General features: G+C 57.9%; 1 protein-coding gene across 1 annotated transcript; it reads left to right on the forward strand.

Annotated features, from left to right (window-relative positions):
- Positions 1 to 39: 39 nt before the first annotated feature.
- On the forward strand, positions 40 to 12,467 carry TRIM47 (tripartite motif containing 47). Its single transcript, XM_052688269.1, has 12 exons — positions 40 to 651; positions 897 to 992; positions 1,065 to 1,298; positions 1,394 to 1,574; positions 1,794 to 1,877; positions 2,538 to 3,096; positions 3,894 to 4,794; positions 6,309 to 6,404; positions 6,506 to 6,736; positions 7,218 to 7,413; positions 7,940 to 8,014; positions 9,137 to 12,467. Exons 1-12 carry the CDS (start codon positions 214 to 216, stop codon positions 9,760 to 9,762), a joined length of 3,717 nt encoding a protein of 1,238 aa, XP_052544229.1. The 5' UTR covers positions 40 to 213; the 3' UTR covers positions 9,763 to 12,467.
- Positions 12,468 to 12,740: the final 273 nt, after the last annotated feature.

Here is a 12,740-nt window from a genome sequence, read left to right on the forward strand (position 1 = left end):
TGGGCCCTGTTAGCCTGTTGCATCGTGCTGTCAGTGCAGCAATTCCTGCACCCTGCTGTGCTGTGCCTGGGCAGCAGCTGCACCCACTGGGTGTCGCTTTAAGGGTTCTCCTGGCCCGGAGCCCTGACCCGCCTCTGCTCAGCGTCACGCATCTCTTCCTGCTCTGCAGGCCGCTTCCCACCTCCCTGCTCCTTTCCCCATCCCCAGCCCAGCATGGCCTCTCCCACCTTGCAGAAGCTGGAGGACAAACTGCAGTGCCCCATTTGCCTGGAGCTCTTCAGGGTGCCCGTCACCTTACCCTGCGGGCACAACTTCTGCGAGCGCTGCATCGACAACCACAGGAACAGACAGGAGCAGACAGCCGACGGGGCCAAGGGGGGCTACACGTGTCCTGAGTGCCGCTACATCTGCGAGAGGCACCTGGAGCTGAAGAAGAACGTGGCGCTGAGCGCCGTGGTGGAGCTGGCACGGGCGGGCAGGGTGCAGGCGAAGGGCCGTGAGCTGAGGCACGTTGGGCTGTGCCCGCTGCATGGGCACCCGCTGGAGCTGTACTGCAAGGATGAGCAGCGCTGCATCTGCTGCGTCTGCATCCTGCGGCAGTGCCAGCAGCACCGCAAGGCTCTGTTTGAAGAGGAGCACTCCGAGAAGCAGGTGGGGAACGTGGGGGGGTGGGTGCATTGCCTGCGGGAAGGTGGAGGCTCTGCGTGCTGAGCTGCGTGGCTGCGGGGCGTGGAGGCACCCCGAAAAGCAGTACGGGGGGAATCCCGCTGCGTCACGGCTGTGATTCCTCTGGTTTAGAGGAAAGGGCTGTAGAGGCATAAAGCAGCAAAGGGATGCAGCCTCTCCGTTCCCAGCCTGCTTCTAGAGGCTGCAGCACGAGGTGCCTCCTTCTGCAGGCTCTGCTGGAAACGTCCCTGGAAGAAGCTCAGAGAGAAACAGAGAGGATGGAGCAGGCGCTGCGGGGGCTGAAGGAACGGACACAGAGCATCAAGGTGAGGCCACAGCCACCTCAGGGCTGGGCTGGGTGTGAGCACTCTGGACCTCACTGCCCTCCCTTCTTGCAGGACTCCTCCGAGAGGCTCCGAGCTGTGATCCTGAGCAAATTCACCCAGCTGGAGGAAGCGCTGGCCAAGTTCCGGGAGCAGATGGTGGCCAAGGTGGAACAGGAGGAGCTGGCGGCTCTGGGACACATAGAAAAGGACCGGAACATGTTGAAGGATCATCTGGAGGCCCTTGGGCAGCACCGGGACCGGGCACAGTGCCTGCTGAACTGCACTGACCACCAGGCCTTCCTCGAGGTACCATCGGTACATCCCAAATCCCAGCCGTAAGAATGGCAAATGGGCATTTTGGGGCTGCCACGCCTCCCCCAGATATCTGTGTCCATCTGCAGGAGTTCCCGCAGCTCCTGACCCCGCAGAGCATAGAGGTGCCACCGTTAGTAGAGTTTAACGTGGCTGACGTGGTGGAACCCATGAGTGAGATCCTCTCTGCTGCCTCCAAGCTGCTGCTGCAGGAGCTGCCCTGCTCACTGGGCCCCAGTGCCCCCGAAGCCCCCGACCCCATTGCCCCAGGTGAGCTTCAAGTTGCCCTAAAAGGCTCCACCTTACCCTCGCTGCTGTCACTGTGCTGGGATAGATGGGATGGAGACAGGTGTTGGGGTACAGGAGGGTGGCTCCTGCATGTCCCCTCCTTGCTGCTCATTTCCAAGCATGCACCCAATGATTTCCCTTCACCTCTGCTCTCAGCAGTTGGGTGACATTACTCTCCATTCTTGTCCCTGTCACCCACAGGCCCGGTGCAGCCTGAGAAGACAGTGGTGAAGTTGGTGTCCACCCCTGTCCCCGTGTGCCAGCTGCGTGCCGAGCTGCTGAAGGGTGAGGAGTGGGGAGGGGGAGATGCTGCAGGGCTGGGGCAGCACTGTGGGGCTGGGGGGGGCTCTTTAGTAGGGAGCAGCAGCACCAGGGATGGCTTCCCCATAGTGTCTGGCTTAGGGTCAGCCCCTGCAGATCGTGCCCTAAATCTCACCCCACCTCCACCCTTCCCAAGGCCCCAGATTTGGATGTGACATTTTCCCAGGGCAGGCAGTGCCAGCACCCAGAGGGATGTGCAGGGCTGATCCAGAGCCCACCCTGCACTCAGCCCCCAATGCCCCTTCCCATTCTTTAGGGCCCGTTTCCTAAATGCTCCCTTTCCCATCTCCTTTTACAAGGGACTTGTAATATCTGGGACGCTTTGGTCAGGTCACTTTTCCCTGCAAGGCAATCAGTGCATACAGGACCTGTAAGGATTTCTTCCACTGAGCCCTATGAGCCATTCTCAGTGTTATTAATAGAAAAAAAACAACATCATTTATTAGCAGCAGACATGAGCCCAGAATAACCAGTGGGACCAGGTTGCTCCGGGATGATTAAATCCCACGATCCCATGTTCCCTCCTGAAACCCATCTGTTTTGGAGGCAAGCGTGCTGCTGGAGGGGGGCTGCCGCAAACTTTTGGGATGGGATGAAGCGTCCCCATGTCACTGCTGTCCCCAGCTCACAGAAACCTCACCTTCGATCCCGACACGGCCAACAAGTACCTGGAGCTGTCGTGGGGTCAGCGCAGAGCCAAGCACGGCCCCAGTGCTGCTGTTGGTTGGCAGGAACGCGGCCGCCGCTTCGAGCCCTGGCAGGTGCTGTGTGTGCAGAGCTACGGGCAGGGCCGCCACTACTGGGAGGTGACCATCTCCAGCCACTCCGTCGTGCTGGGGGTGACGTACGGTGAGATTCCCCGGCACAAAAGGAGGGGCTGCATGTTCAGCATCGGGTTGGACGGCGGCTCCTGGGGGCTGCAGGTGCGGGAGGACAGCTACCTGGCCTGGCACAAGGGGCAGGAGGAGAAAATCCAGCTGAGGCTCTACACCGAGCTGGGGATCTGCCTGGATTACGACCAAGGGCTGCTCTCCTTCTACGGCCTCGGGGAAGGGCTGCAGCTCATCCACTCCTTCCATGCTGTCTTCACGGAGCCGCTGTTCCCCGTGTTCTGGCTGTGCGAGGGCCGCACCGTTACGTTGCGCCATAGGGACTGCGGGGAGCCTGAAGGAGAGCTGGGGCTGTGACACGTCGGGTGGGGAAAAAGGCACACAGGGAATGGTGATGCTCCTGCAGCGGGGATGAAGGCCCCAGTCGCTGTGTGTGTGGTGCAGACGGGATGCAGAGATGTGGTTCCTTTTGCCCCGGGGAGAACTGAGGTTTGAGGAGCCCAGGAGAAGGAGTGGGGGCTGCAGGCAGGTCCTGTGCTCCCAGCCACCCTCGGCCCCTCACACTGCTTTCAGAGGTGGCAGAGCTGCCTTTTGGGGTGCCACGTTTCTCACTGCAAGAAGCTGCTTTCCCCAATAAAATTCTGATTTCCTGCTGGTTTGACCTCAGTGCCGGTGGGGCTGAGCTGGGTGCCCTGTTTCTGCATCCCTGCACGTCCAGCAGCAGAAACAGCCAGGGCTTCGTTTACAGCACTGCAGAGAAAAGGAAATGTGGCTTCCTATGTCTCTGCCCCAAGGTTGATCTGACCCAAAATAAAACCTCGAAGCTTTGAAGCTTCTCATCCCTGGGGATGTAAGTAAGTGGGTGAAATCGGGCACTGGGCTCAAAGGTGCTGCCGTTGTTCAGGGGGGAGAATCAGGTCCGCCTGTTCCCTTTGGGGAAAAAAAGGCTTAGAAGGAGAAAGTTCCTTTTTGGTGGACAGATGGGTTCATCCCAAGGATGGATGAGGTGGATGCACGGGGCACTTTTGCTCCGTTGGTGACACAGACACGGGGCTCCCACTCGCACGTGGAGAGCACAGACCCCTCCATCCGGCTCCCGGATCCCCGCGGGGGCGGCGGGAGGCCCCGAGCCCCCCCTCTAAGGCGACAGAGGGCGGAGCGAGCGGGCGGGGCGCGGTGTCCGACCGCCCCATCCCGCCTGCGGGGCCGCTCGGTCGGGGCGCGCAGGGATGGAGGGTGCGACCGGGAGAGCCCCGCCGGTCCCTTCCGCCGCCACCGCCGCGGCTCTGCGGTTGGCGTTGGCCGTGCCGGGTTTGCCCGACGGTCCTTTCGGTTGTCCCATCTGCTTGGATCTGTTGAAGGACCCGGTGACGGTGCCGTGCGGCCATAACTTCTGCCAGGGCTGCCTAGGGAAGCTCCGCGGGAGGACGGGCCCCCCCGACGGGGCGGCGGGCGGGGCGGCACGCTGCCCGCTCTGCCAGGAGCCTTTCCCGGCGGCTCTGCGGCTCAGCAAGAACCGCGCCCTGTGCGAGGTGCTGCCGCTGCTGGGGGCCGCCGGGGCCGGGACGTCCCCCGACGGCGCGCGGACCCCCCCGGCTATTCCATCCCCTCAGTCCGGGCCTGGAAACTCCCCCGGTAGCGCCGAGTTCAGCGGAACGGGACCCATCGGAGCCGAGTCCTCGCCCTCCGGGATGGCTCCGGGAGCTGAAGAGCAACCGGAGGGAGAAGCGGAGCTGGAAGAGGGGGCAGCGGCGGTGCTGTGCGACGTGTGCCCCGAGGGGGGTCGGGCGGCGGCTGCCCGCTCGTGCCTGGTGTGCCTGGCGTCCTTCTGCGGGGCCCACCTGGAGCCCCACCGCCGCTCCCCCGCCTTCCGTTCTCACCGCCTCGTAGCCCCGTTGCGGCGCTTGGAAGAAGGGCTGTGCCCGCGGCACCTGCAGCCCCTCGACGGCTTCTGCCGGGCAGAGCAGACCTGCGTGTGCGCCCGCTGCCGCGCCCACGAGCACCGCGGCCACGACGTGGTGTCCCTCGAGAAGGAGCGGGAGCACAAGGAGGTGCGTGGGGGGCAAACGGTGGGCGGCAGAGAGGGACGAGGGGTGTAATCGTGGTTCTGTATGGGAACCCTGATCCTGTCCCTGAGGGGCTCAGCCCGGCACAGGGGTGGCACGGTGCCCCGTGCGTGCGGTGCGGAAAGGGAATAGGGAGGACGGACCGACCTTGCAGTCCCTATGGGTTTGGGGCTGGGGGTGAGGACACCTGGGACCCCCCCACGCCCCAGGTGCTGCACCATAGTGACTGCATGATGGGGAATAAAGCAGAGTGCTGTTAATGGGACGAGGGCTGCATGCTTCTCCCCATGTGGGGTCTTGTCCTGGCACACGGACAGACGGGATGCCCTGGGTGGGGTGGGTGCTGCACCCCATCCTCACATGGGACCTCATCCCAGCAGGTGGGCTGCTTGCATGAGGTGTTGCAGCAGTGGGACTCCCGACCCCGTTGCTGGGGCACTACACTCAGTCCTGCCCTCTCCATGGGTTTAGAGGTGCAGCCCTCAAGGGTCCCCCACCCCCCATCCCCCCCCCACAGGGTGCCTGCCTTCCCTGTCTGGTTCCCACAGCTCCATCAAGGCAGTTTTTCTCCTCGCCCTGGCTCGCTGCCCGCCCGCCTCTCCCGCTCCATGAGCCCTTTGTGTTGCTCCTTTTGGCAGCGGGGATTTTTTCCGTCACTCCCATTCCCAGATGTGGCTGAGTCACCTCCCAAGTTCGCACCCACGAGCCTCCCTGTGGTTCTGAGTGCGGGGAGCTGGAGCTGCCAGGTTGGCAGCATGGGGGCATCCCTGTCTCAGTGTGGGGCCATCGGGGACCTCAGCGGTGACCCCCTCCCCAGAGGGTCATTCAGACACCCAGCAGCAGCCCCAGGCAGGCTGCCCTTCTTTTGTGGGCACTTGTGGCCATGGGGAAACCCTTCCATTAGTCATAGGACCCTTGAAATAGAAAGCTGTTTCTCCTCAAAAGGCATTGATCAGCGTCACTGCTGTCTGCAGGGTGGGAAGGAGGGACTGGGAAAGCTCCTCTCCCACTTCCCCAGGCTGAGTACTGGAGGATATCGACCCAATAACACACGTGATGCTCCCCTGGCTCCCAAAAGGCTCCCAAGGGGCCTGTCCCCATGGTGGGCAGCAGGCTGGGGCTAACAATAGCCATCAGGAAACGGTGTGCTGGAACAGTGCTTCCTTTGCAGCCCAGCAGCACCTCGTGTTCCTGAGCTGTTTCGCTCTGCTCTTACAAGAAATGTCCCAGGAATGCAGTGCTGAGTTCCTGCACTGGTCTCACTTAGCTTTTTCCAGCCTTGAACACCTTGCTGAGCATGCAGAAGAAGGGATGTTTGCGGGTTGTGTGGGTTCAGAGGGTTGCACAGGGAGGAAATAGGGAAAGTAACTTGTGATTCTTACATATCCAATAACAAAACCATGGTTGGGGGGAAGAGGGGACTGCAGCTGGGCTGGGTTTATCATTGTGCTCTGCTTCCAGTGCATGTGGAGCTCAATGCTCATCCTTTGTGCCTGCAGGCCCAGCAAGCCAAATTCCTCAGCAGTGTGGACAACGAGCTGGAGGAGCTGGCTGTCACCATCGCACAGACCAGGAAGATGGTGGAGCTCATTAAGGTGCCCTGCCCCGTTAATGGGGCACTGCTGGGAGCTGGGAGGGCCCTGTGTGCCCCCTCCCTTGCTTGCAGTGACGCTGACCCATCTCTCCTCACACTCAGGGTGTTGCCAGCAAGGAGAAGGAGCGGGTGGAGAAACTCTTTGCAGAAGCCTCTGAGCTGCTGGCCACCTTCCAGAAGGAGGTGGCCGCCTTCATTGAGGACAGCGAGCGCTCCATGCTGGGGGAGGCCGAGGCTGACCTCCGCTGGAAGGAGGAGAGGCGAGCCAAGCTGGCCCAGGGCAAGCAGAACCTGGAGAATGTCCCCAGCACCGACACCATCTACTTCCTTCAGGTGTGTGATGGGCACAGAGGCAAGGAGGAGGAGCGGGTGATGTCTGTTAGGTTCAGTCCTCTGTCACACAGAGCTGGGGGGATGTGAGGCTGTGGGATTTCCCTCCTGTTTGCAGCATCCTCTTGTCTCCCATTGCTGGGCTGGGCTGGCAGAGCTTTGTCCTCCATCACCCACACCCCCACCGCAGCCAGGACTGCAGCCCAGGCTCAGTGCCTGGATGGGGATGGGATGCAGTATTCTTTGATGTTTTGAGGAGGAGATGCTGCTCTTCAGATGGGCACGGCCTGAGCCTGGGTTTGAAAGAGAGTGAGGAGAAGGAGCCAGGGACACGTGGCCACCCTCCTCCCTTCTGCAAGGTTGCTTCAGGGCCAAGTGCTTCGAGCTGCCAGTTCCCAAATCCTCCAGGGCCGGGTGGGGTTGCGGAACAAGAGGCAGCTTCGGCTTGTTTGAAACCTCCTGAAACTCTGTCTTTTTGGCTCAGGAGTTTCAAGCCTTAAAAATAGCCATGGAAGACAACCTCTCTCCGGCTCCGAGCTTCCAGAACGAGCTCAACTTCACCAAGTGCTCCCAAGCCGTCTGCGCCGTCAAGGACGCCCTGTCAGCTGCCCGCAAAAGCCAGTGGGACTGTTTGCAGGGGAAAGGAGTGGATGGGATGAGCTTCCCAAAGATGGAGGAAGGTCTGTGCCCACCTGGCCTCATGCCCACGTGGGGAACCCAAGGGTGCATCCTCCTGATGGGGCTGGGAGATGCCTGTGGGCTTTGGGGCTCCTGGAGGCGCTGGCCCCTCTCCCGGGCACGGTTGCACAATCGCTGTCTGGGCTAACGCCTCCTCCTTGAGGTTTTATGAATTTTTCCACGGAGACCAAAAGCTTGAGAGGCAACAAACAGCCTGAGAGCTATGCACGGCCTGTGGGAGGGGGCAAGTGGCCAAAGCGCTGTGAAAGGGGACTGTTCCTTCCCAGGACAGACAGCCCCCTTCACCGGGCAGGCTGTGGGCTCCCAGAGCTGCAAGGTTAAAAACCACAGCAGCTGGAGGTGTGGGATGCTCCCTCTTGTGCTCTCACTTAAGCTGAGCTCCCTCCTGTCCATCATTTTCCCGGATGCCGATGGGGCCGCAGTGGTGATGCTTCAGGAGCACCCCGGTTGATGGCAGCAGTTTTGCTGTGACAAACCTTTCTGTCTCTGTTTTTTTTTTTTCCCCAGCGATGACCAAGTCTCAATTTCCAGACAAGTCAAACAATCCCGCCTGCCTGGAGAGCCGCGATTACTTCCTGAAATGTAAGCGATGGGGTTTTGCTTTGACAGTTGTTGCTATGGTCCGTCCTCCATCCCACAGGCCCTGGCCCCACTGCTGCGTGCCAGAGGAAATATTGCTCAGCTAACGAGGAAGTCTCCTCGCTTTCCTGACAACGGCCATAATCTATTTAAGTGATTTTTTTTTTGTTTTTTTCCCCAGCCTGTGGTTCTGCCAGAGCAGCCGCCACAGGACTGCGAGCACACCGTATAATTTCTGCTGCCTTCCAGCAAATTGGATCCTGTGTTAAATTAGATCAGGGTTGGTGTGTCTGCTTTGGGTCAGACACTGGTCAGCGTCAATTGCATGATGCAGAGGGGGGATCTGGGGGCTGTGCAGGGAGCACTGTAGTGGTAGGGAAGGGGAGAAGAAGAGGAAGGTCTAAAATGAGGCAGGAGATGGGAGAGAGGCTCCCTGGGGCTAGCAAAGAAGGGAGGCAAAGCTCTCCTGTCTTCTTGGGCTCTCCGGTTGCCTACAGCCTTCTTTCACACAGAATATTCCTGCTGCTGCTCTGTCAGGTGGGTCCTCTGATGTCTGATAGCACAGCTGAGCAGCCTGCCTGCTCTCTCCTCTGTCCAGTGACATCTTTTCATCTGTGTATGGGAACACCACAGCTTTGAGTACCTTTATTCTCAACAGCTGAAATCAGCCATGGGATTTTTACACCATCTAATAGCAATCGGACAATGGGGAATAGCTTCAATCTAAAAGGGAAAAGATTTGAGTTAGATGTTAGCAAGAAATTCTTTACTCAGAAGGCAGTGAGGCCGTGGCACTGTGCAGAGCTGTGGTGCACCATCCTTGGAGGTGCCTGAGGCAGTGGATGGACCCTGGGCAGCCCGAGCTGGGGGGCACCCAGCCCACAGCAAGAGGTGGAACTGGATGAACCAGATGACCTCTAGGGCCCCCTCCAACCTGAGCCATTCTGTGATTCTGCAATTCGGTGATTTAAAAGGAGGAGGTCAGGGCGATGGCTTAAGGATGCTGCAGGAACAGAGCCGATGGCAGTCAGAAAAAGAGCACAGGAATTGCTGAGTGCTGGAGCAGGGAGGGCTGGGGGAATTTCCTCTCTCCTCAACCTCTTGTCTTCTCCCTGTCCCACGCAGTTGCCTTCATCATCGACCTGGACAGCGATACGGCTGACAAGTTCATCCAGCTCTTTGGCACCAAGGGAGCCAAGCGGGTGCTCTGCCCCATCCCCTACCCAGAGAGCCCGACCCGCTTCATCAACTGCGAGCAGGTGCTGGGTGTGAACCTCATGAACCGGGGCAACTACTACTGGGAGGTGGAGCTCATCGATGGCTGGGTCAGCATCGGCGTCATCGCCGAGGTCTTCAACCCCCAGGACTCCTATGAGCACAGCCGCCTGGGCCGCAACACGTGGTCCTGCTGCCTGCAGTGGAATGGGCAGAACTACGCCGCCTGGTTCGGTGGCTTAGAGTCTGTCATCCAGCAGCCGTTTTTCCACACCATCGGGGTCTTTTTGGAGTATTCGGAGAAGGCTTTGACCTTCTATGGAGTCAAGGACTCCAAGATGACGTGCCTGAAGCAGCTCAAGGCCGGCTCCTTTGCAAAAGCCCAGTCGGACCCTTTCCAGCACAAGATCAACCAGCAGTTTGCAGCTCTGTTCTCCTTCAAGCTGAAACCCGCCTTCTTCCTGGAGAGCGTCGATGCCCACCTGCAGATCGGGCCGCTGAAGAAGGATTGTGTTTCGGTGCTGAAGCGCAGGTAACTGCCCTAGGAGCAGGCCCAGAGGAGCCCTCCATGCAGCACGCATCGTGGCTTCCCTCCGTACATCGGGGCAGCCCCACTTGGCGAAGCGCTTTCCAGAACTGCAGCATGGAATCATCTGGGTTGGAAGAAGCCTTCAAGACCGCCGGGCGTCATCCTGACTGACTGTCAGCTGGAGTCCCACTGCCAACCCACGTCCCAACACTGACCCACATCCAAAGCCTCTCGATGCCCATCAATGCCACAAACAAGAAGTGAGGATCTCTGCATCCCTCGTGTTTGGCGCGCCGTGGAAAAGCCGTGGTCCTTCCTACGTGTGCTGGAGCTCTGGGCTATTCTGCATCCAAACGTCTCTGCTGGGAGAAGGAAGGGACTTGCTGGGAAACGCCAGCATTGCTCGGAGCACAGAGCAGTTCTGGATGTGCTCATGGTAGACACGTTCTATGGGAATTGCTGACGGAAGCCTTTTTGTCAAATTTCCCCTCATGTTTTTGATGACCCTGCTATTTTAGGAGATTTTAATACCGATAAACTCCCAGCTCTTCAGGCACCCCGGGCTCATCTGAGCTATAAATGCAACCTGTAGCTTAGAGAGCCTTTCAAACAACCAAGAGCTGCTATGAGTACAGCCTGGGGTAAACGGTGTTTCTTAGGCACATTGATGAAAGCTAATGATTAAATCCCTTTAGACTCCAGGAACAAGTAACAATTAACAACTGCTCTCCAGCCACCGTCCCATCTGGGAGAGGTGGAGGCTTCAGGCACAGTGCCCATTCACGTGTCCTACAGGAGCTTTTCCAGCACTGCCCCAATGATGTTGCAGAGGCGGCACAGTGCAGCTCCTGTCTCAGCCCTCCCTGCCTTCCTCTGAGTTTATTTTTCCTGGGGTTAGTTTGCTACCTACCTCCCGAAGCTCACTTTACAGAATTGTAATGCTGGGTAATAAAAATATATGGGGCCGGATTCTTTGCTGGCGTGAATGAGTCAGTGATGACGCACCAACGGTCAACAGGGGTGGAAAAACGGTCCGTTAAGCTAAATATACAAAATATGTATATATGTATTCCCCAAAGGATAAGCTGGAAGTCATAGTGATGTATTCAAAGGGAGCCAAGGGAAAAAAAAAAAACGAATGTGAAAAACAGGCAGGCATAAAGCCAGGAGGTTTAGAGTTTAGCCACGTTTACATAAACACCGCGGCTCCAATGGCTCCTGTTGCTGGTGAGTGGGTGTTCTTTGCACACAGAGCTGCCCGTCCCCAGCAAACAGCCACTGCTTTCAGCCCTCAAATGGGGCCGAACGATCTGAATGCAGCAATCCAGCCGCAGGACAGGGCAGGAATGTTAGCATGGCACTGGGATGTGCCTGAAACCGCTCCTACTCCTCCTCTGCTCCTCCTGAACCACTGGGAAAGGGTGTAGGGCTTCCAGTGCTGCATCTCTGGATGGAAACATCGTGGCCTTCAGGAATGCTGCCCAGATGGAATTCACTCCCTGTGTCCTGAGCTCCTACCTGAGCTCCTACCTCGGAAATGCTGTGGTTCACTCGGCCAGCCTCCTGCAAAATGCCCTGCACGAGGCGGTAGCGGTGACACTGCGAGCATCGGGGCTGCTTGGTTACAGCGGGGTCAGCAGTGCCTTGCTGGATTAGAAGTCTGGAGACGTGCAGCAGCAACGTGCTGGGAGGAAGAGGAAGGTAACCCTGATCTGCACTGCACGTCTGTGGGAAGAGATCTGGCACGTGGGCTGTGTCCGAGCCCCAGATGTCATTTATTCAGGCGAAAGCCCTACCTTTTGCTGCAAGGAGTTTTGCCAGAGTAAATAGAGTGGATCTGGTCCTTTGCCCCGTTTCATTTGGCTGTGGGTGGATGGATGGCTCCCGGGGGGAACGGTGCGCTCCAGCCATGATCCCTCCCTTCCCTGTGTTGCCCAAACCAAAGCTGTGAGATTCCTCTCCTTGCAGCTTTCAGCTGGTTCCTTGGAATCCGGTGCTTTTCCTTTTCCATCCCTGCAGCCCCAGGGGAGCAGCACTGGGAGCCTGGGCTCTGCTTCTGCTGCTTCCCACAGCCAGGGCATCGCTCCATTGCTCCTGCCCTATAGCTGGGTGCTGGCGTGCAGCTCACAGAGGGGTTTGGAGGGCTCCTATAATGTGTTACAAACCCTCTCCTTCCTGCTGCTTCACATCCAGGCTGGAAGTGCTAGAAATCCTCATGGTTTAGGGCATAAAGCAAACTCTGACTGACGTAAGACAGGGGTTCCCACCCCCTGGTGTTGGATCAGAGTTTGCTCTGTGTTGCCAATAATTTGGGTTGTACTGGAATGATTAGGAAACGTATGTTATGCCAGCCCTGGATCTCTGATTTTTTTGCTGTGAGCACTGTGCGTGGTGAGTTTAGATAGGCAGCACTTTGCAATTTCAATGGCCTTTCCATGCTCCTTCGAGTTATTTTTTTTGTTGTCACAGAGTGTTCCTCTTTTTAATTAGATTTTTTTAAATATACAGTTACTGAGAATCTCTTACAGTGTGTGAAGAAGTGTTCAAGGCCAGGTTGGATGGGGCCCTGGGCAGCCTGGTTTGATATTAAACGGGGAGGTTGGTGGCCCTGCCTGTGGCAGGGGGTTGGAGATTCGTGATCCTTGAGGTCCCTTTCAACTCGTGCCATTCTGTGATTCTGTGACAGAGACTCTGATTTGCCATTAAATGTTAACACAAACATAGCTGTGGGTTGTCATTCCTTTAAATACCAAACCACTGCCGTTGTCCCGTTATCCTTTGCTTGTTTTTTTTTCTGTGTCTGTGCATCCGGCAAAAAATAACAGAGGTTTTATTTTCCAAGTGTGTCTGCAGGGTTTGTGCCAAGCACACATTTTTTCTATCGCTCGACTACAAAAGAAGCGGAAGAATCCTGGAATCCAACAGCAATATTGACAGTGCTGGGCAGTTCCAAACAATGAATTGTCTCAGCTCTCTCTGTCTCTC

The sequence above is a fragment of the Tympanuchus pallidicinctus genome, unplaced genomic scaffold (assembly GCF_026119805.1).
Source record: "Tympanuchus pallidicinctus isolate F22 unplaced genomic scaffold, pur_lepc_1.0 scaffold23, whole genome shotgun sequence".
NCBI lineage: Eukaryota > Metazoa > Chordata > Aves > Galliformes > Phasianidae > Tympanuchus > Tympanuchus pallidicinctus.